The sequence below is a fragment of the Salmo salar genome, chromosome ssa10, assembly GCF_905237065.1.
Source record: "Salmo salar chromosome ssa10, Ssal_v3.1, whole genome shotgun sequence".
NCBI lineage: Eukaryota > Metazoa > Chordata > Actinopteri > Salmoniformes > Salmonidae > Salmo > Salmo salar.
In genome coordinates, this window is record NC_059451.1 from 50,453,835 (window position 1) to 50,473,796 (window position 19,962).

General features: G+C 44.6%; 2 protein-coding genes across 2 annotated transcripts; both read right to left on the minus strand.

Moving 5' to 3' along the window:
- Positions 1-751: 751 nt before the first annotated feature.
- On the minus strand, positions 752-5,521 carry plvapb (plasmalemma vesicle associated protein b). The gene is made up of 6 exons (XM_014123581.2): positions 4,906-5,521; positions 4,385-4,481; positions 3,802-4,223; positions 3,114-3,410; positions 2,398-2,550; positions 752-2,237 (listed from the first exon to the last, which is right to left on the minus strand). Exons 1-5 carry the CDS (start codon positions 5,293-5,295, stop codon positions 2,446-2,448), a joined length of 1,311 nt encoding a protein of 436 aa, XP_013979056.1. The 5' UTR covers positions 5,296-5,521; the 3' UTR covers positions 752-2,237; positions 2,398-2,445.
- A 3,967-nt stretch (positions 5,522-9,488) lies between these two features.
- Positions 9,489-19,384, minus strand: babam1 (BRISC and BRCA1 A complex member 1). Its single transcript, XM_014123582.2, has 9 exons — positions 19,229-19,384; positions 18,042-18,473; positions 17,802-17,860; positions 17,363-17,483; positions 17,107-17,185; positions 16,962-16,986; positions 16,105-16,234; positions 13,565-13,651; positions 9,489-10,347 (listed from the first exon to the last, which is right to left on the minus strand). Exons 2-9 carry the CDS (start codon positions 18,459-18,461, stop codon positions 10,147-10,149), a joined length of 1,122 nt encoding a protein of 373 aa, XP_013979057.1. The 5' UTR covers positions 18,462-18,473; positions 19,229-19,384; the 3' UTR covers positions 9,489-10,146.
- Between the last annotated feature and the right edge of the window lie 578 nt (positions 19,385-19,962).

Sequence of the window (19,962 nt, forward strand, 5' to 3'; positions counted from 1 at the left end):
GCTAAAGTAGGACAACATGGAGTAGCTAGTAACAGGTTAGATACACTGGGACAACAGGTACATTATGTATGGATATATAGACACCCTAGACCAGGATGTAGATACATTATGTATGGATATATAGACACCCCAGACCAGGATGTAGATACATTATGTATGGATATATAGACACCCCAGACCAGGATGTAGATACATTATGTATGGATATATAGACACCCCAGACCAGGATGTAGATACATTATGCATGGATATATAGGCACCCCAGACCAGGATGTAGATACATTATGTATGGATATATATAGACATCCCAGATCAGGATGTAGATACATTATGTATGGATATATAGACACCCCAGACCAGGATGTAGATACATTATGTATGGATATATAGACATCCCAGACCAGGATGTAGATACATTATGTATGGATTTACGGATGTGTGTATAGACATAGCCATCATGGGATTTCACCTCTGTTATACTAGCTGTGATAACAGTTTTCCCATGTGGAGCTATTTACAGACTTCATTTTGCATAACAAGGCTATAGACATTATTTTCTCTCCAATTCTTCCACTATTCTTTGAAATTTGCCAAAAAAATAAAAATATATGTGTTTCACAAAGGCCACTGCTGCGGTTCTTCAACTGGTGGTGAGGATTACACGTGTATAACAAAGATCACTCACATTCAAAGAGGAAGAATATTCTTTAAAGAACTGCAAATTCAAAATTGTATTTTCTCAAAACCAACACACTTTCAGAAACATTTAATAAACATTGAATTGCGTCTTAGGAAAAATTATTTACATATAATCACATTAACTTTATTTGTACACATTTATTGTTCTTTAACCTGAGTATAGAGTTAAAGGAGAACACCAACGCTTTTCCCAGTAAACGGTGAATGCCAGTAGACAGTGAATTCCCAGCCTAAACTCAGCAATCAAATACAAGTGGAATTACAAGGATAAAGTCAACCCTATTAAATTCATTATTAAATGAATTACATTTAAAAGCGATATGTACTGTATACACTGAGTGTACAAAATATTAAGGACACCATCCTGATATTGAGTTGAAGGTAACCTGTCTCCTCCCTTTCATCTACACTGATTGAAGTGGATTTAACAAGTGACATCAATAAGGGATCATAGCTTTCACTTGGATTCACCTGGTCAGTCTATGTCATGGAAAGAGCAGGTGTTCATAATGTTTTGTCCACTCAGCGTACATTTGTAGATACAGTTTTTAGACTGAACAAAAATATAACCGCAACATGCAACAATTTCTATGATTTTACTGAGTTACACTTCATAGAAGGAATATTAATATTCATTAGGCCCTAATCTATGGATTTCACGACTGGGAAAGGGCACAGCCATAGGTGGGCCTGGGAGGGCATAGGCCCACCCATTTGGGAGACAGGTCCACTCACTGGGGAGCCAGGCCTAGCCAATCAGAATGAGTTTTTCCCCACAGAAATACTCTTCAGCATCTCCCCCCCCCAGACGATCCCTTGAAGAAGCTAGATGTAAAGGTCCTGGGCTGGCGTGGTTACACGTGGTCTGCGGTTGTGAGGCCGGTTGGATGTACTGCCAAATTCGATAAAATGATGTTGGAAGTGGCTTATGGTAGACAAATTACCATTCAATTCTCTGGCAACAGCTCCAGTGGACATTCCTGCAGTCAGCATGCAAATTGCACACTCCCTCAAAACGTAGGATTGTGTTGTGTGACCAAACTGCACATTTTAGAGTGGCCTTTTATTGTCTGCAGCACAAGGTGCACCTGTGTAATGATCATGTTGTTTAATTAGCTTCTTGATATGCCACACCTGTCAGGTGGATGGATTATCTTGGCAAATGAGAAATGCTCACTAACAGGGATGTAAACAAATTTGTGCACAATTTGAGAGAAATACGTTTTCTTTGTGCGTATTGAACATTTCTGAGATCTTTTATTTCAGCTCATGAAAAATGGCACTAACACCTTCACATGTTGCAATGATATTTTTGTTCAGTGTACATGATGTAGGACAGTAGATACAACCTATAGTGTCTGTAGTATTTACACATGGACATTTTAAGGTCTAACAGCACACGTTGATCACTGAAAGGCACCACACCCAATTCTCCAGGGACCATATCAGTAAGTGCCTTCATTTTCTCACTCTGTCATGGCCTAGGTAGAGCTGTGTGAGTGGGGCATCTTCCTCACACCCGTCTCTCCTCACCTCACCTGAAGGACCAAACATAGCCGCCATCAGTAACATGATTACGATGTGGTGTCTGATTGATTCCATTTTAATACCTAAACTGGGTTTATCATTACTAACGTCTAGCATTAGGAGATCAGCTCAAACTGATCTTTTGAACATGTAATGAGTTATTTATTGAACCTTTATTTCTGCAGTTGACAGTGAGTGTAACACCAGTGACTATGAGAGTCAGTGGTGTGTATGCACCATGGGGGGTTTACTGATCACTGGTGCTGCAATGGATGGCCCCCCCTTCCAGGCTGACATCAGTCCAGCAGGCTTTTGGCCGGTGAGCTGCATTACAGACAAAACATCACAAACGGATTGAGTTTTACAGCAGATCCTCCTCATCCACAACGCTTTATGGACTCGTCATAATACTTGTGAAGTAGCCAAAAATATATAAAAAATGCACAGACACACACACTTGAAACAGTGAATTTCTTAATCGGCATGAGACCTCCATAGCCCGTAGCTACCGACAAACCATCGGTCAAACTGTGCTTCCTCCTGACGTGTGGTTGTTATTGTCTGTCCATCCCTTCATTTATCTAGTCTGTCTGTCTCTTCCTGTGTTCCCCCCCGACACCACTATTATGCTGACTGAGTCTTTCTCCTCAACTATGCACGGGGACAATCATTATTGAAGGCCACAAATCCCATTCCAGAGGCTGGTAGGGTCACAGTGTTTCCTTGGGTTACATTGCTCAACTGCTAATGTAGGGTTGTAGTGTGCTGGTAATGTAGTTGACTCATACCATACGGTCCTCACTGATAACAAGCTTCTTTGGTTGGATCTGCTTGCTATCTAAAGTTATTTACAGTTCTGATAGTGTGCACAGTTATTATTCTCTTACCTTAGGGTTACAGCTGGTTATAGCAGTGGTGAGTGACTCGACCTTCCCATTGAGTGTTTTGACCTCAGCCTCCCTCAAAACCAGTCTCTCTCCCTGCAGGCTCTTCTCCTCCCTCAGCCGGTTCTGTTCCTTCAGCAGGGTCTCTACCTGCCTATCGTGGTTCTCCCGGATCTCTAGCAGCAGCCTGCTGCCCTCCGCCGCTGTCACGCTGCGATTTTGATGACACTGCTGGAGGTCAAGGGTCAGGTGGCTGTTCTGGACCTCCAGGCGACTGGACTGGGCCTGGATGTTTGCCACCTGGATGAAGATGTTAACATATTGTAGCAAATTCTTGGGGTATCCCCAACCGGGACTTGAACCCGGGTCCAGCGACTGTCAAGCCAACACCTTAACTGTTACGCTAAGAGGTCCGAACCTCTTGACAAGGTCGCTAGGTGTTGGCTTAAGGTCACTATATTATGTTTCATTAAGATGCTCTACAGAGGCAGGTTGCTGTATGTTTGTTTGTAGAAAGCGATATGCAAATATACTTTTATTGATTAATTGATTGATATTGTAGGCAGTTGGGTAAAGCAGAAACAAACTGGGACACTGGCTAACCTGTAAACTCCAAGCTAAATTGAACATACCAATACTTTCAAAGTATGTTACATATATATTTGACCCAGGTCTGGTGTACTCTACATACCTTGTTCCCCACGTTGTCCAGGTATCTCTGGAACTTGTCCTCTACCTCTTTAGACAGGTTGGAGCATCTGGCCCTGATGTTCTCCATCTGCTCTGTCTGCTTCTCACAGGTCAGGTGAAAGGTCATGGAATGGGGGAACAGGTTGTCGATGCGCACCAGGAAGTTACTGGTCACCATCTGGATCCCCTCCAGAGACTTGGCAAAGTCCTCTTTACACTTCTGGGTGTAGAGAGTCAGATGTTCCTTCAGGTTGTTGTTCTCCCTCCGCAGAGAGATGGTCTCAAGGTTGTGGGCGTCACGGTCCTTGATGGCATTGTCCCTCTCGATGCGGATGTACTGGCTGGTCTTGGTGAAGTTGGCTTCGATCAGTTTGATTATTGATGCCTGCTGGGAGTTCAGAGACTGGAGGGTTTTTACCTCAGCTGAGGAGAAAAGATATTACAGCAGAAATTGTTGTTACTTGTTGTTATTAGATTGAAATGTTTGGGTCAATGTACTGTTTCACTGTGTCAGGTCTCTATCACAGTATTAGGATAGAACGCTCTGCCTAAGCCTGAGTGACAAAGGGGAAATAGTAACGTACTGTTAGGAGTGGTGACGATGAAAGTGTTTTGAAGAGGGGTGCTGGGACCCCGGACATGGCTCATCTCTATTTTCTTCTTGTCTGCTTCACACTGGCTCTGTGGAGGAAAGAAAGAAAGTGTCAGGTTTTGTCTTCATAAATGTTAGCTATGCTCCACTAATTGAAATGAACTGTCACTTTTTGGGAGAAAAGTTAGTGTGCAGATATCCTTGCATTATAGTCATGTAAGTGCAAAAACATTTGTTTTTATCTAACCTTTTTATCTAAGCTCTGAGATAAAACATAAATCAATTTCACAAGAGAGAACTGATACCATTTCTGCAGCAGAACCAGTTTAACAAATTGTTCATAAATGTAGAATTTTCTCTGTATATTAATTATTTCTCAGATCTAATGCCAAAGTAATTCCTGCACACTAAATGTGTCTAGTGCTGTATGTCAGCTCACAATAACAAAATGAACAAAAAATTAGCTAGTATCTATTTATATTGCATCATAATGTTACAGTCCCATCTCCTCACCGCTTTCAGTATGAGGGCTTTGATCTGCACCCCGGAGGCATTAGCTGCTTTCTTTAGCACAGCCACTTCTCCCTCCAGGGCTGTCTTCTCAGCCTTCCTGGCCACCAGCGCAGCTCCCAGGTCAGCTTTATCCTTCCTCAGGTTAATGTTGTTCTCGCTGATCTTGTTCAAACTCTGCTCCAGCTCCTCTACTCTCCTCTCTTCAGCAGACTTCTCTGGCTGGCCGTAGACCAGGAACAGCACTAGGCTCACGATGATGAGGGACTGGATCAGAGAGGAGAAGAAGAAGACCACCCTCATGTAATAGCCGCAGCTCTTTCCCTTTGCCTTGTGGATGTCCTTGGCCTCCAGGCCAAACTTGGCCTGTGAGTAGCTGTTGCTGCTGTACATCTCTGCTGGATGTCGGTGTGGTCAAGACGAGGGTATTGAAAAGTCAATGGAGGTCTCTTTGGTTTCTCAGGGGAATTTCCCTCCTTCAAAAGCTCTCTTGGTGCTCTCTCAAAAGGTGCTGTAGCCTCAAAATGAGTAAACTCTTAGGTTACTAAAGTCTAAAACGAGCAAGAGTCAAATTCTCTTTGTCAGTAGTCCCGTATCTATGTAAAGGGTGACCCTGAGGACCAGGTTTATTAACACTGAGGCACACTTCCTACGCTGTGACTCCTTCCTGGCCCTCCCCTGGCCCCTGGGTAGCCCGGCCCAGCCAGCGCACCGCTCCAGAGGTTATCATAACTTCACCCTGCCCTGCAGTCAGCAGGGACGTCTGGGCTCACATCACATTCACATTGCTAGCACTGCACAGCCCTCCTACAACTGTCAGAGACTAACATCACAGAATAACATATTGAATATATTGAAATAAAACAACAATGTGCATAGACAGGGTAAATCCATACAGTAATGTCATGAGTTATTTGCAGATGGGGCATGGCTGAAGGACTGATCCATCTACCTTGGTATGTTAGTGGGAACATCTATCTTATTGTTTTATCATGTCAACCCAATAGGAGCTGAGATACCAGTTATTTCATTTGAAAATAAAAAGCATTACAAAAAAATAATTAGAAATGAGGTTGAGATATCATGTTGGGAGATATGTTGTGTCCTAGACACCAGCCCAGGCTCTGTATTCTTCCTCTCTCACCCCTCCTAGACACCAGCCCAGGCTCTGTATTCTTCCTCTCTCACCCCTCCTAGACACCAGCCCAGGCTCTGTATTCTTCCTCTCTCACCCCTCCTAGACACCAGCCCAGGCTCTGTATTCTTCCTCTCTCACCCCTCCCAGACACCAGCCCAGGCTCTGTATTCTTCCTCTCTCACCCCTCCTAGACACCAGCCCAGGCTCTGTATTCTTCCTCTCTCACCCCTCCTAGACACCAGCCCAGGCTCTGTATTCTTCCTCTCTCACCCCTCCTAGACACCAGCCCAGGCTCTGTATTCTTCCTCTCTCACCCCTCCTAGACACCAGCCCAGGCTCTGTATTCTTCCTCTCTCACCCCTCCTAGACACCAGCCCAGGCTCTGTATTCTTCCTCTCTCACCCCTCCCAGACACCAGCCCAGGCTCTGTATTCTTCCTCTCTCACCCCTCCCAGACACCAGCCCAGGCTCTGTATTCTTCCTCTCTCACCCCTCCTAGACACCAGCCCAGGCTCTGTATTCTTCCTCTCTCACCCCTCCCAGACACCAGCCCAGGCTCTGTATTCTTCCTCTCTCACCCCTCCTAGACACCAGCCCAGGCTCTGTATTCTTCCTCTCTCACCCCTCCCAGACACCAGCCCAGGCTCTGTATTCTTCCTCTCTCACCCCTCCCAGACACCAGCCCAGGCTCTGTATTCTTCCTCTCTCACCCCTCCTAGACACCAGCCCAGGCTCTGTATTCTTCCTCTCTCACCCCTCCCAGACACCAGCCCAGGCTCTGTATTCTTCCTCTCTCACCCCTCCTAGACACCAGCCCAGGCTCTGTATTCTTCCTCTCTCACCCCTCCCAGACACCAGCCCAGGCTCTGTATTCTTCCTCTCTCACCCCTCCTAGACACCAGCCCAGGCTCTGTATTCTTCCTCTCTCACCCCTCCCAGACACCAGCCCAGGCTCTGTATTCTTCCTCTCTCACCCCTCCTAGACACCAGCCCAGGCTCTGTATTCTTCCTCTCTCACCCCTCCCAGACACCAGCCCAGGCTCTGTATTCTTCCTCTCTCACCCCTCCCAGACACCAGCCCAGGCTTCTCACAGTCAGACCTCTCTCGCCCCTCCAAGACACCAGCCCAGGCTTCTCACAGTCAGACCTCTCTCGCCCCTCCAAGACACCAGCCCAGGCTTCTCACAGTCAGACCTCTCTCGCCCCTCCAAGACACCGGCCCAGGCTTCTCACAGTCAGACCTCTCTCGCCCCTCCAAGACACCAGCCCAGGCTTCTCACAGTCAGACCTCTCTCGCCCCTCCCAGACACCAGCCCAGGCTCTGTATTCTTCCTCTCTCACCCCTCCAAGACACCAGCCCAGGCTTCTCACAGTCAGACCTCTCTCGCCCCTCCTAGACACCAAATGTGGACGTGGCCCGTGCAGCACTGTGGGGAATAGTTGTTATTTTGTGATCCCTGAGAGGAGGACAGTTCCTTATTGTTGTTCTGTTAACTCCTCTATCGTAGCTGCCCCTGTGTCTGTGTGCTGCCTGGGGAACAGGAAATAGCATCTGCATGTGTGGATCACATTGTTCATTCATTTGTGGATGGAATGGGATCAGGAATTTGGCATTTGAGTTGTTTAGCGTGATATCTGCCGTTTTACTCCGAATTGTGATTGTCTATAATTAATCAGAAGTTACTGGAATTTCTGTTTTGTAATATAATTTTGTACGATTGTTCAAATATTTTAGAATATAAAACATACACATACAAAACTACAACATACAGACACCAACATGCACATCTCCCTGCCCAGACCCACCTGCTCACCCCCCCATCTCCTCTCTGCCAAATGGCCTCAAACTGCACAATATTGTTTCTCTCTGTTGCCCACACACTTTCAACATTTAGATAATAAAGCATTTGACCTTTGGTTGATTTCCAGTGTTTAAGTACATGTTATTTCAAGATGATTGAAGAGAATGCCTGTGTCTGGGGGGCTGCTGTGAGCACTGTGAGTGAAGTGCTGAAAGATTTGTTTTTTAGAAGCAATGCGTACAGGCATAAAACTTGGTCTAATATACTGCAAAGTCTACTAAAGTGAGACTTTGTTCTTGTGTTTCTTGGCTATTTACATTGATTTGTTCTCAAGCTAGGATGCTTTTCAATGTTTCAGTTTGCTTCCACTGCTAGCAAAAAAAGACCTCTACAAGTTACTCACTGGACCTGTTACCAAGGTAACCTTCATTTTTTATTTAACCAGGTAAAGTTGACTGAGAACACATTCTCATTTACAGCAACGACCTGGGGAATAGTTACAGGGGAGAGGAGGGGGAGGAATGAGCCAATTGTAACCTTGGCATGATTAGGTGGCCGTGGTGGTCGGAGGGCCAGATTTGGGAATTTATCCAGGACACCGGGGTTAACAACCCTACTCTTACTATAAGTGCAACGTGATCTTTAGTGACCACAGAGTCAGGACACCTGTTTAACGTCTAATCCGAAAGACAGTACCCTACACAGGGCAATATCCCAAATCAGTGCCCTGGGGCATTGGGATATTTGTTTTAGACCAGAGGAAAGAAAAAGTGCCTCCTGTTGGCCCCCCCAACACCACTTCCAGCAGCATCTGGTCTCCCATCCAGGACCAACCCTGCTTAGCTTCAGAGGCCAGCCAGCAGTGGGGTGCAGGGTGGTATGCCGCTGGCTCAAAGCAGCAGCCGAAACATTTTGTCTGTGATATTTTGGTTAGAAGACTCAGATCACAGAATATTAAATGAAATCGAGCAATATACCACATTACTTCTTACTAGTAATACATTTCATGTTTTACAAACATTGCTAAGCGTGCTCATCTATTTTTTGGTGTAATTATGGTGGAAACAAATATTGAGGCTGGTAGATTATAGTGGCTGGTAGATTATTATTATTATATCTACCTGCCAGTGCCTGGTATACAAAAAAGTTAGTTTTAGGCCCTGATTCCACGTCACAATACGTTGACAAATTACAATGATTGAACCAGGGTGTGCCCAGTGGCTGGCTACTGACATATTTGATTTCTGTTCTTAAATCCATTTTAGAGAGGCTGTGATTTGTGATGTTTTTTGTTGAAGCCATAACCTCTCAAGATAGGAGATGCTTATAAAAACATGATAAATGTTGAAGTGTTATGAGATACAGGTCAGAGGGACTGACATCTCTGAGCCTTTGGCTCCGTAACTAAAATAAGATTGTGGTCCTTGAGGGATGTTTATCCTTGCCTTTTAAATCAAATATTTAATTATACCTGGGTCTCTAATCTCAATATATACCCCTACAAAGCAGTATATTACCAGTGAAACATTAAAAAGAGACTGTAGCCCCTTGAGTACATGGGTAAACTTTCTAAAGGACACATATACATACTACCACCTAGTGGTGAAAAGACATACTGGGACTGGGACACAAAAACAACATGTAGATTAAACCTAACATTTATCTTTTAATCATCAGATACAGATCAACGAAAATACAATTGACAAAACAAAACAAGCAACATAAGTGGGAATATAAACAGTTGATCTGACAAGGCAAATGTACCCATCAGAGGGTGTACTGATGTAAAAACAAGAAAATGAATCAGTTTACAACCCTTCCCAAACAGCCCATTACAACAACCTTGCTCCTGACAGTGTATATAGCTATATTTAGTTATTGCCATGGAAATGGGTGACATCTATTGTGTAGGCCTAGAAGTGCTGCCATGGATTTCACTCTTTAAGACTTGTAAGGAAAACACTGTCCCCAGATCAGGTTTAAAACAAAATGGAATACATACACACATGCTTCCTAATTTCCCCCATTGTCATCTCCTAGCAACCCATCTCCTTGTCCAGTTAGAGCATTGTTCTCCAAGCCTGGTTCTTGAGAGCTACAACGTATGCAGACATTTAGTCCAGCGCTAACACACTTGACTCAACAGGCTTTTGCGCCAGCCCTGCACTAACATTCCTCTTGATTCAGTGTCAAATGAGTAAAAGCCTGCAGACCCTGTAACTCTCCAGGACCAGGGTACTCTGAAGACCCCCAGTTAAACACTGGCCTCCCCTGGGGGTCCGTCGCTCTACCAGGCACCTCCAGTTAGACGGTGGCCTCTACATCCTGGGGGTCATCTCCCTCTAGCAGGCTGTAGGAGGCATGGCTCTGGAAGGGTCTCTGGAGGGGGTGGGACAGCAGCTTGGCCATGCAGTTGTGGAGCTCGATGGCCGGCCCACACAGAGATACCTCGAAGTGGTAACAGGTGCCTTTAGAGTCCAGGTTACAGAACGATGTGTAGATGTCCTACAGAGAGAAAATACACGGAAGAAATTACAGTTTGTAATTGTGAAAGTATATCTCCTCTAAGTGGAAAAGTTTTTCAGGTTTCAGTGATAGAACAGGAAGTGAATTCGGAAAGTATTCAGAATTACAGCCTTATTCTAAAATGTATGGGGGAAAAAATGAAAATGTTTGCGAAGTTCTAAAAAATAGAAATACCTTATTTACATAAGTATTCAGACCCTTTGCTACGAGACTCGAAATTGAGCTCAGGTGATTGTGTTGAGGCACAATCTGGGGGAAGGGTACCAAAACATTTCTGCAGCATTGAAAGCCCCCAAAAACACAGTGTCCTCCGTCATTCTTAAATGGAAGTTTGGATCCACCAAGACTCTTCTTAGAGCTGGCCACCCGGCCAAACTGAGCAATAGGGGGAGAAAGGCCTTAGTCAGGGAGGTGACCAAGAACCCAATGGTCACTCTGACAGAGCTCTAGAGTTCCTCTGTGGAGATGGCTGTCCTTCTGGAAGGTTCTCCTATTTCTGTAGCACTACACCAGACGGAAGCCACTCCTCGGTAAAAGGCACGACAGCCCACTTGGAGTTTGCCAAAAGGCACCTAAAGGACTCTCAGACCATGAGAAACAAGATTCTCTCAGACTTTTTGGCCTGAATGCCAAGTGGTGAAGCATGGTGGTGGCAGCATCATGCTGTGGGGATGTTTTGCAGCGGCAGGGACTGGGAGACTAGTCAGGATCAAGGGAAAGATAAACGGATGAAAGTACAGAGAGATCCTTGATGAAAACCTGCTCCAGAGCGCTCATGACCCTAAGCACACAGCCAAGACAAAGCAGGAAAATTCTCTGAATTTCCATGAGTAGCCCAGCAAGAGCCCGGACTAGAACTGGATCGAACATCTCTGAAGAGACCTGGAAATAGCTGTGCAGCGATGTTATTTATTTATACATTTGCAAAAATGTCTAAAAAATCTGTTTTTGCTTTGTCATTATGGGGTATTGTGTGTAGATTGATGAGGAAAAAACCCCAATTTAAATCAATTTTAGAAAACTGCTGTAACATAACAAAATGTGGAAAAAGTCAAGGGGTCTGAACACTTTCCGAATGCACTGTACAAAAGTATGTGGACCCCCCCTCAAATTTGTGGATTTGGCTACTTCAGCCACACCCGTTGTTGACAGGTGTATAAAATCAAGCACACAGCCATGCGATCTCCATAGACAAACATTGGCAGTAGAATGGCCTTACTGAGAAGCTCAGTGACTTTCAACATGGTACCGTCATAGGATGCCACCTTTCCAACTAGTCAGTTTGTCAAATTTCTGCCCTGCTCAAGCTGCCCCAGTCAACTCTAAGTGCTGTTATTGTGAAGTGGAAACGTCTAGGAACAACAACGTCTCAGCCGCAAAGTGGTAAGCCACACAAGCTCACAGAACGGGACCGCCGAGTGCTGAAAAATCGTCTGTCCTCGGTTGCAACACTCACTACCAAGTTCCAAACTGCCTCTGGAAGCAATGTCAGCACAAGAACTGTTCGTCGAGAGCTTAATGAAATGGGTTTCCATGGCTGAGCAGCTGCACACAACCCTAAGGTCACCATGCGCAATGCCACGCGTCAACTAGAGTGGTGTGAAGCTTGCCGCCATTTGACTCTGGAACAGTGGAAACACGTTCTCTGGAATGATGAATCCCTCAATGTGATCAAGACAAAGGAGATGATTGTAGACTACAGGAAAAGGAGGACCGAGCACGCCCCCATTCTCATTGACGGGTCTGTAGTGGAGCAGGTTGAGAGCTTCAAGTTCCTTGGTGTCCACATCAACAACAAACTAACATGGTCCAAGCACACCAAGACAGTCGTGAAGAGGGCACGACAAAACCTATTCCCCCTCAGGAGACTGAAAAGATTTGGCATGGGTCCTCAGATCCTCAAAAGGTTCTACAGCTGCGCCAGAGAGAGCATCCTGACTGGTTGCATCACTGCCTGGTATGGTAACTGCTCGGCCTCCGACCGCAAGGCACTACAGAGGGTACTGCGTACAGCCCAGTACATCACTGGGGCAAAGCTTCCTGCCATCCAGGACCTCTATACCAGGCCGTGTCAGAGGAAGGCCCTACAAATGTTCAAAGACTCCAGCCACCCTAGTCATAGAATGTTCTCTCTGCTACCGCACGGCAAGTCTAGGTACAAGAGGCTTCTAAACAGCTTCTACCCCCAAGCCATAAGACTCCTGAACATCTAATCAAATGGCTACCCAGACTATTTGCATTGCCCCCCCCCCCTTTACACCGCTGCTACTCTCTGTTATTATCATCTATGCATAGTCACTTTAATAACTCTACCTACATGTACATATTACCTTAATTACCTTTTTCTTTATTTTAAACTGCATTGTTGGTTAGGAGCTCATAAGTAAGCATTTCACTGTAAGGTCTACACCTGTTGTATTCGACTAATAACATTTGATTTGATGAATCATGCTTCAACATCTGGCAGTCCAACAGACGAATCTGGGTTTGGTGGATGCCAGGAGAACCCTTCCTGCCCCAATGCATAGTACTGCCAACTGTAAAGTTTGGTGGAGGATTAATAATGTCTGGGGCTGTTTTTCATGGTTCGAGCTAGGCCCTTTAGTTCCAGTGAAGGGAAATCTTAACGCTACATCATACAATGACATTATAGACAATTCTGTGCTTCCAACTTTGTGGCAGCAATTTGGGGAAGGCCCTTTCCTGTTTCAGCATGACAATGCCCCCGTGCACAAAGCGAGATCCATACAGAAATGGTTTGTCGAGATCGGTGTGTAAGAACTTGACTGGCCTGCACAGAGCCTTTGGGATGAATTGGAACGCCGACTGCGAGCCAGGCCTAATCGCTCCAACATCAGTGCCCAACCTCACTAATGCTCTTGTGAAGCTAGTCCCCGCAGCAATGTTCCAACATCTAGTGGAAAGACTTCCCAGAAGAGTGGAGGCTGTTAAAGCAGCAAAGGGGGGACCAAGTCCAAATTAATGCCCATGATTTTGGAATGAGATGTAAGACGAGCAGGTGTCCACTTACTTTTGGTCATGTACTGTACATGAGCTGTAAGGTGCCACTAAAAGATGGAAGTGTTTTTCAGCAGGCATCACAATCTTACATAGTAACATTTCAGAGCTTGGATGAATGTCTGTGCCGTTGTTCTCATTGAATCCCTCCATCCCCTCCCTCTCCTCAACCACTCACCCTCCAGCTGGCCTCATCCCCCTGCTCCTCAGCCCCGTTGTGAAGGTAAACCACATCAAAGAAGAAGTAGGGAGACAGCAGCATGCTCTACAGGATGAGACAAGGACAGTTAGTGTCTCTGTTCGTATAATAACACAAACACTGAAAGAGCTAGGTCTCACGACAGATATAAGACACGTGATACACAGCTGTACATAATAGTATTCAGTGACGAGTCAGAGCAGTAGACATCTGATAAGGTCATTGATTCAGTGTTGGTATAGTAGTAGAGTTAGCAGTAGTAGGTTGATAGTGTTGGTATAGTAGTAGAGTTAGCAGTAGTAGGTTGATAGTGTTGGTATAGTAGTAGAGTTAGCAGTAGTAGGTTGATAGTGTTGGTATAGTAGTAGAGTTAGCAGTAGTAGGTTGATAGTGGTGGTATAGTAGTAGAGTTAACAGTAGTAGGTTGATAGTGGTGGTATAGTAGTAGAGTTAACAGTAGTAGGTTGATAGTGGTGGTATAGTAGTAGAGTTAACAGTAGACAGTAGTAGGTTGATAGTGGTGGTATAGTAGTAGAGTTAACAGTAGTAGGTTGATAGTGTTGGTATAGTAGTAGAGTTAACAGTAGTAGGTTGATAGTGGTGGTATAGTAGTAGAGTTAGCAGTAGTAGGTTGATAGTGTTGGTATAGTAGTAGAGTTAACAGTAGTAGGTTGATAGTGGTGGTATAGTAGTAGAGTTAACAGTAGTAGGTTGATAGTGGTGGTATAGTAGTAGAGTTAACAGTAGTAGGTTGATAGTGGTGGTATAGTAGTAGAGTTAACAGTAGACAGTAGTAGGTTGATAGTGTTGGTATAGTAGTAGAGTTAACAGTAGTAGGTTGATAGTGTTGGTATAGTAGTAGAGTTAACAGTAGTAGGTTGATAGTGGTGGTATAGTAGTAGAGTTAACAGTAGTAGGTTGATAGTGGTGGTATAGTAGTAGAGTTAGCAGTAGTAGGTTGATAGTGGTGGTATAGTAGTAGAGTTAACAGTAGTAGGTTGATAGTGGTGGTATAGTAGTAGAGTTAGCAGTAGTAGGTTGATAGTGGTGGTATAGTAGTAGAGTTAACAGTAGACAGTAGTAGGTTGATAGTGGTGGTATAGTAGTAGAGTTAACAGTAGTAGGTTGATAGTGTTGGTATAGTAGTAGAGTTAACAGTAGGCAGTAGTAGGTTGATAGTGTTGGTATAGTAGTAGAGTTAACAGTAGACAGTAGTAGGTTGATAGTGGTGGTATAGTAGTAGAGTTAGCAGTAGTAGGTTGATAGTGTTGGTATAGTAGTAGAGTTAGCAGTAGTAGGTTGATAGTGTTGGTATAGTGGTAGAGTTAACAGTAGACAGTAGTAGGTTGATAGTGGTGGTATAGTAGTAGAGTTAGCAGTAGACAGTAGTAGGTTGATAGTGTTGGTATAGTAGTAGAGTTAACAGTAGTAGGTTGATAGTGGTGGTATAGTAGTAGAGTTAGCAGTAGTAGGTTGATAGTGTTGGTATAGTAGTAGAGTTAACAGTAGACAGTAGTAGGTTGATAGTGGTGGTATAGTAGTAGAGTTAGCAGTAGTAGGTTGATAGTGGTGGTATAGTAGTAGAGTTAACAGTAGACAGTAGTAGGTTGATAGTGGTGGTATAGTAGTAGAGTTAGCAGTAGTAGGTTGATAGTGGTGGTATAGTAGTAGAGTTAGCAGTAGTAGGTTGATAGTGGTGGTATAGTAGTAGAGTTAACAGTAGTAGGTTGATAGTGGTGGTATAGTAGAGATTACAGTAGTAGGTTGATAGTGGTGGTATAGTAGTAGAGTTAACAGTAGTAGGTTGATAGTGTTGGTATAGTAGTAGAGTTAACAGTAGTAGGTTGATAGTGGTGGTATAGTAGTAGAGTTAGCAGTAGTAGGTTGATAGTGGTGGTATAGTAGTAGAGTTAGCAGTAGTAGGTTGATAGTGTTGGTATAGTGGTAGAGTTAACAGTAGACAGTAGTAGGTTGATAGTGGTGGTATAGTAGTAGAGTTAGCAGTAGTAGGTTGATAGTGTTGGTATAGTGGTAGAGTTAACAGTAGACAGTAGTAGGTTGATAGTGGTGGTATAGTAGTAGAGTTAGCAGTAGTAGGTTGATAGTGGTGGTATAGTAGTAGAGTTAGCAGTAGTAGGTTGATAGTGTTGGTATAGTGGTAGAGTTAACAGTAGACAGTAGTAGGTTGATAGTGTTGGTATAGTAGTAGAGTTAGCAGTAGTAGGTTGATAGTGGTGGTATAGTAGTAGAGTTAACAGTAGACAGTAGTAGGTTGATAGTGGTGGTATAGTAGTAGAGTTAGCAGTAGTAGGTTGATAGTGGTGGTATAGTAGTAGAGTTAACAGTAGACAGTAGTAGGTTGATAGTGGTGGTATAGTAGTAGAGTTAGCAGTAGTAGGTTGATAGTGGTGGTATAGTAGTAGAGTTAACAGTAGTAGGTTGATAGTGGTGGTATAGTAGTAGAGTTAACAGTAGACAGTAGTAGGTTGATACAGTGGTGGTCCAGTATTGTCCCTTACATTGACAGCGTCTGAGGGGCTGAACTGCAGCTGTCCAGCGTGTCTACTGTAGATGAGGAGAGTCCTGACTACAAACGGAGGGGGGATGGTCTGGATGTTATCCATGAGAGGAAGATCTATCTTCTGACGTCTACACGGACAGCAGAGGATACAGGACAGCAGTTACAACCACAGCAGAGGATACAGGACAGCAGTTACAACCACAGGAGAGGATACAGGACAGCAGTTACATGGACAGCAGAGGGTACAGGACAGCAGTTACATGGACAGCAGAGGGTACAGGACAGCAGTTACATGGACAGCAGAGGATACAGGACAGCAGTTACATGGACAGCAGAGTACAGCAGAGGGTGCAGGACAGCAGTTACAACCACAGCAGAGGATACAGGACAGCAGTTACATGGACAGCAGAGTACAGCAGAGGTACAGGACAGCAGTTACAACCACAGCAGAGGATACAGGACAGCAGTTACAACCACAGCAAAGGATACAGGACAGCAGTTACACGGACAGCTGAGGATACAGGACAGCAGTTACATGGACAGCAGAGGATACAGGACAGCAGTTACATGGACAGCAGAGTACAGCAGAGGGTACAGGACAGCAGTTACAACCACAGCAGAGGATACAGGACAGCAGTTACAACCCCAGCAGAGGATACAGGACAGCAGTTACAACCCCAGCAGAGGATACAGGACAGCAGTTACAACCACAGCAGAGGATACAGGACAACAGTTACAACCACAGCAGAGGGTACAGGACAGCAGTTACAACTACAGCAGAGGATACAGGACAACAGTTAACCACAACAGAAGGGAAAAGTAGAGGTGATTAAAGGAGGAAGTGATGTAACTTACATAACACTAAGAAGATCCTCTAGATCTGGTGAATGATATTAAGGAGACAACTTCCAGGATGTTTAGCCCCAACAGTAATACAATACCACGCTAGACTACACTACAGGCTGAATGGCTTGTTGTTGTTGTGACAGAGGAAGGATACTGAAGGTTTCACACACGTTGGTGTCCAGGTCATAGAGACAGCTGCACAGCTCCCTGGGGTCAGAGGTGAAACCTGACAGCTAAGAGAGAGCGACACACACACACACACACACACACGCATACGGAAAGGATGGAATAGTATTAGACTCAGATTGGAAATACAGTACCATGTGATAACTGAGCATAATAATAACGGTTTGGTTGTGGCCTTCAGGAAAAATACATTTACTTAAAGTGAATGGGTCAACAACACTCACCCACAAGGCATCATCATTAACAACCACCAGGGCAAACTCATGGCGCTTGTCAATCTTGTGCTTTGTTCTCACAAACATCTCAATCATCTTCTGGGAAATATTGAGAGCGTTGGTCTTGGATCTGAAGGGAGAGGGGAAAGGATTCAGAACTTGGACATAGTTAGAGAGTGGCCACTTCACATGTCGTCAAGCAGATAAAGATATGGGGCGACAGGTAGCCTAGTGGTCAGAGCGTTGGGCCAGTAACCGACAGGTTGCTTGATCGTATCCCTGAGCTGACAAGGTACAAATCTGTCATTCTGCCCCTGAACAAGGCAGTTAACCCACTGTTCCTAGGCTGTCATTGTAAATAAGAATTTGTTCTTAACTGACTTGCCTAGTTAAATAAAGGTTAATTAAAAAATAAAAATATGTCAACAAGACCAGAAGTAGAACACACCCATTGAAGGACTCCAGCTTTTGTGATGACATCTCTTCAGAGAGATCCAAACAGATGATCTGTCATAATAAAAAATATAGGATTACAATCTTATAACAACATGGTCTGAGCCAACCCCTTTGCACGTCCTTTCATCTAGCCTAAATCCCAGGAGTGAACTTCATTAGCCCAATATCTCTCACAATGACATCCCTTTGATCTCATTCCGTTTCTAGTCATCAACAATACAGGACCACGCACCACTTTCTCTGGACAGTTGACGCGGGGTGCTCGTAGCTGGAACTCTGCCGTGGGAGGGATGGGGGGCGTCAGAGGAGGAGGAGCCTGGGTGGGTTTGGGCCTGTCCTTGGCCACTGGCGTAGGGGTGGGCAGGCCTACTATGGCATTGACCGTAGCTGCCACTATAGGGGCTACGGTCTGGGCTGTGGTGGCAGAGACTGTGGTGGTGGTGGAGCTAGGAGGACTGTCGCTGGTCGAGGCCTCCCCCTCTCCCTCCACTCGGCTGCCCACTGCGGGCTGCGGGGTGCTGGGGTTGCTGTTGCCTAGGCTACCAGTGCTGCTGCGCCGGTCCTCTGCACCCTCCGGGTTGGAGCGTGTTCTGGGCCGCAGCTCCACTGATCGCTCCTCTCCGTCTGCTGGGCCGGGCTGTGGGGTCTCCATGGATACTGGTTTCTGCGGGGATATATCATCACATATTTTAGTTATTACTTTATTTGAAAGGTTATTTGATGGAAACAGATGAGCTTAAAATATGGACACAATGAATGACACGTGTGATGCATCCGTGTGGGTTAGTGCTCCTTGAGACATCACTGAAGTCTAACCCCTACTCTAATCCTTTTAAATGTCAACTTCAATGGGGTGACGTCCCAAGGAACCTGTTCAGACATCAATCCGTGTGATGCATTGGCTGGCCTGCTACTGGATTTGGTGTCGGGGGGAGAGGTGATATATTTGGCCTGTAGCCCTAGTGAGAGTGTCGGGAACCAGGGCGCATCCTCTAGTCTAGACGTTCACAACCCTTCCTCAGAAATCCTCTCGGCTGTCAGGGGGCCAAATGAATCCCAACAGAAAAAAAAGATGCCAGGTGCAGGCAGTCAGTGACGCAGCAGCCAGCCTCTCGACAGCAACAGTGAATCAAATAGCAGTTCCCTTTTCACTGTACAACCGTTGCCGGACAGGGCAAAATGTGAGCCTAATCTCAAAAACAGCGCGTGAGGCTGCATATTGAATACATACAGGGGATGAATCAAGATAAATCCATAGCTAGCAAACCAGCTAGCTAAATATTGGAACTAGCAATGTAAATGAACACAATCAAGACACCGGCTCAGGCAGCAGGCTGGCTAGCTAACGTTAGCAATCTCAGCATCGAAACTAAAGCATAGATATGCGTAAACATAGTTATATTTAAAACGCTAACTTACATTTTTTTCTCTCCAGGAAATACCTCGGTTATACGTCTATAAAACTAAGAAAACGAATGAAATATAGTTCATATTTCGCTAACTATTTCTTGTGTACGGCCATCTTCCTGATCGGAAGGATGTCATTCAGGAATTCCGGCAGCGGGGAATTGTGGTTATTGTAGTCCGAATATGAAATTGTCCTGTAAAATCATATAATACTGTATGTGTGTAATCACATACATTGTTGCTAATATTATGTCAATGGGTCCACTTATTTTCAGCAAACAAGTAACTTCCCCTTTATATGATGACACAATTCAAGTAAATAATAAAGCAACTTGAAGTTTATTAGTTAATATTTTTTATTTAACCAGGTAAGCCAGTTGAGAACAAGTTCTCATTTACAACTGCGACCTGGCCAAGATAAAGCAAAGCAGTGCGACACAAACAACACAGAGTTACACATGGTATAAACAAACATACAGTCAATAACACAATAGAAAAATCTATATACAGTGTGTGCAAATGTAGTAAGATTAGGGAGGTAAGGCAATAAATAGGCCACAGTGACGAAATAATTACAATTTAGCAATTAAACACTGGAGTGTTCATAAACATGAAGTGGACTTGGAAGCGCATTAAGAAGGATTACCAACCATATCGTCACTCAAATACTTATGCTTAGCTTCTGAAAGTGGGCATCTCAACGGAGATAAAAACACAGTATAAAATCAGAGACAGACAGGAAGAGA

Excerpts from the sequence above, each read along its gene's own strand:
- babam1 (XM_014123582.2), bottom strand. The coding sequence starts at position 18,461 with ATGGAGACCCCACAGCCCGGCCCAGCAGACGGAGAGGAGCGATCAGTG. Across the intron at positions 17,186-17,362 it reads TTAATGATGATGCCTTGTGG|CTGTCAGGTTTCACCTCTGA; the intron begins GTGAGTGTTGTT and ends GCTCTCTCTTAG. Across the intron at positions 13,652-16,104 it reads GCCCCTCAGACGCTGTCAAT|AGCATGCTGCTGTCTCCCTA; the intron begins GTAAGGGACAAT and ends CTCATCCTGTAG.
- plvapb (XM_014123581.2), bottom strand. The coding sequence starts at position 5,295 with ATGTACAGCAGCAACAGCTACTCACAGGCCAAGTTTGGCCTGGAGGCC. Across the intron at positions 4,482-4,905 it reads AAGCCCTCATACTGAAAGCG|AGCCAGTGTGAAGCAGACAA; the intron begins GTGAGGAGATGG and ends TTTCCTCCACAG. Across the intron at positions 4,224-4,384 it reads CATCGTCACCACTCCTAACA|CTGAGGTAAAAACCCTCCAG; the intron begins GTACGTTACTAT and ends TTTTCTCCTCAG.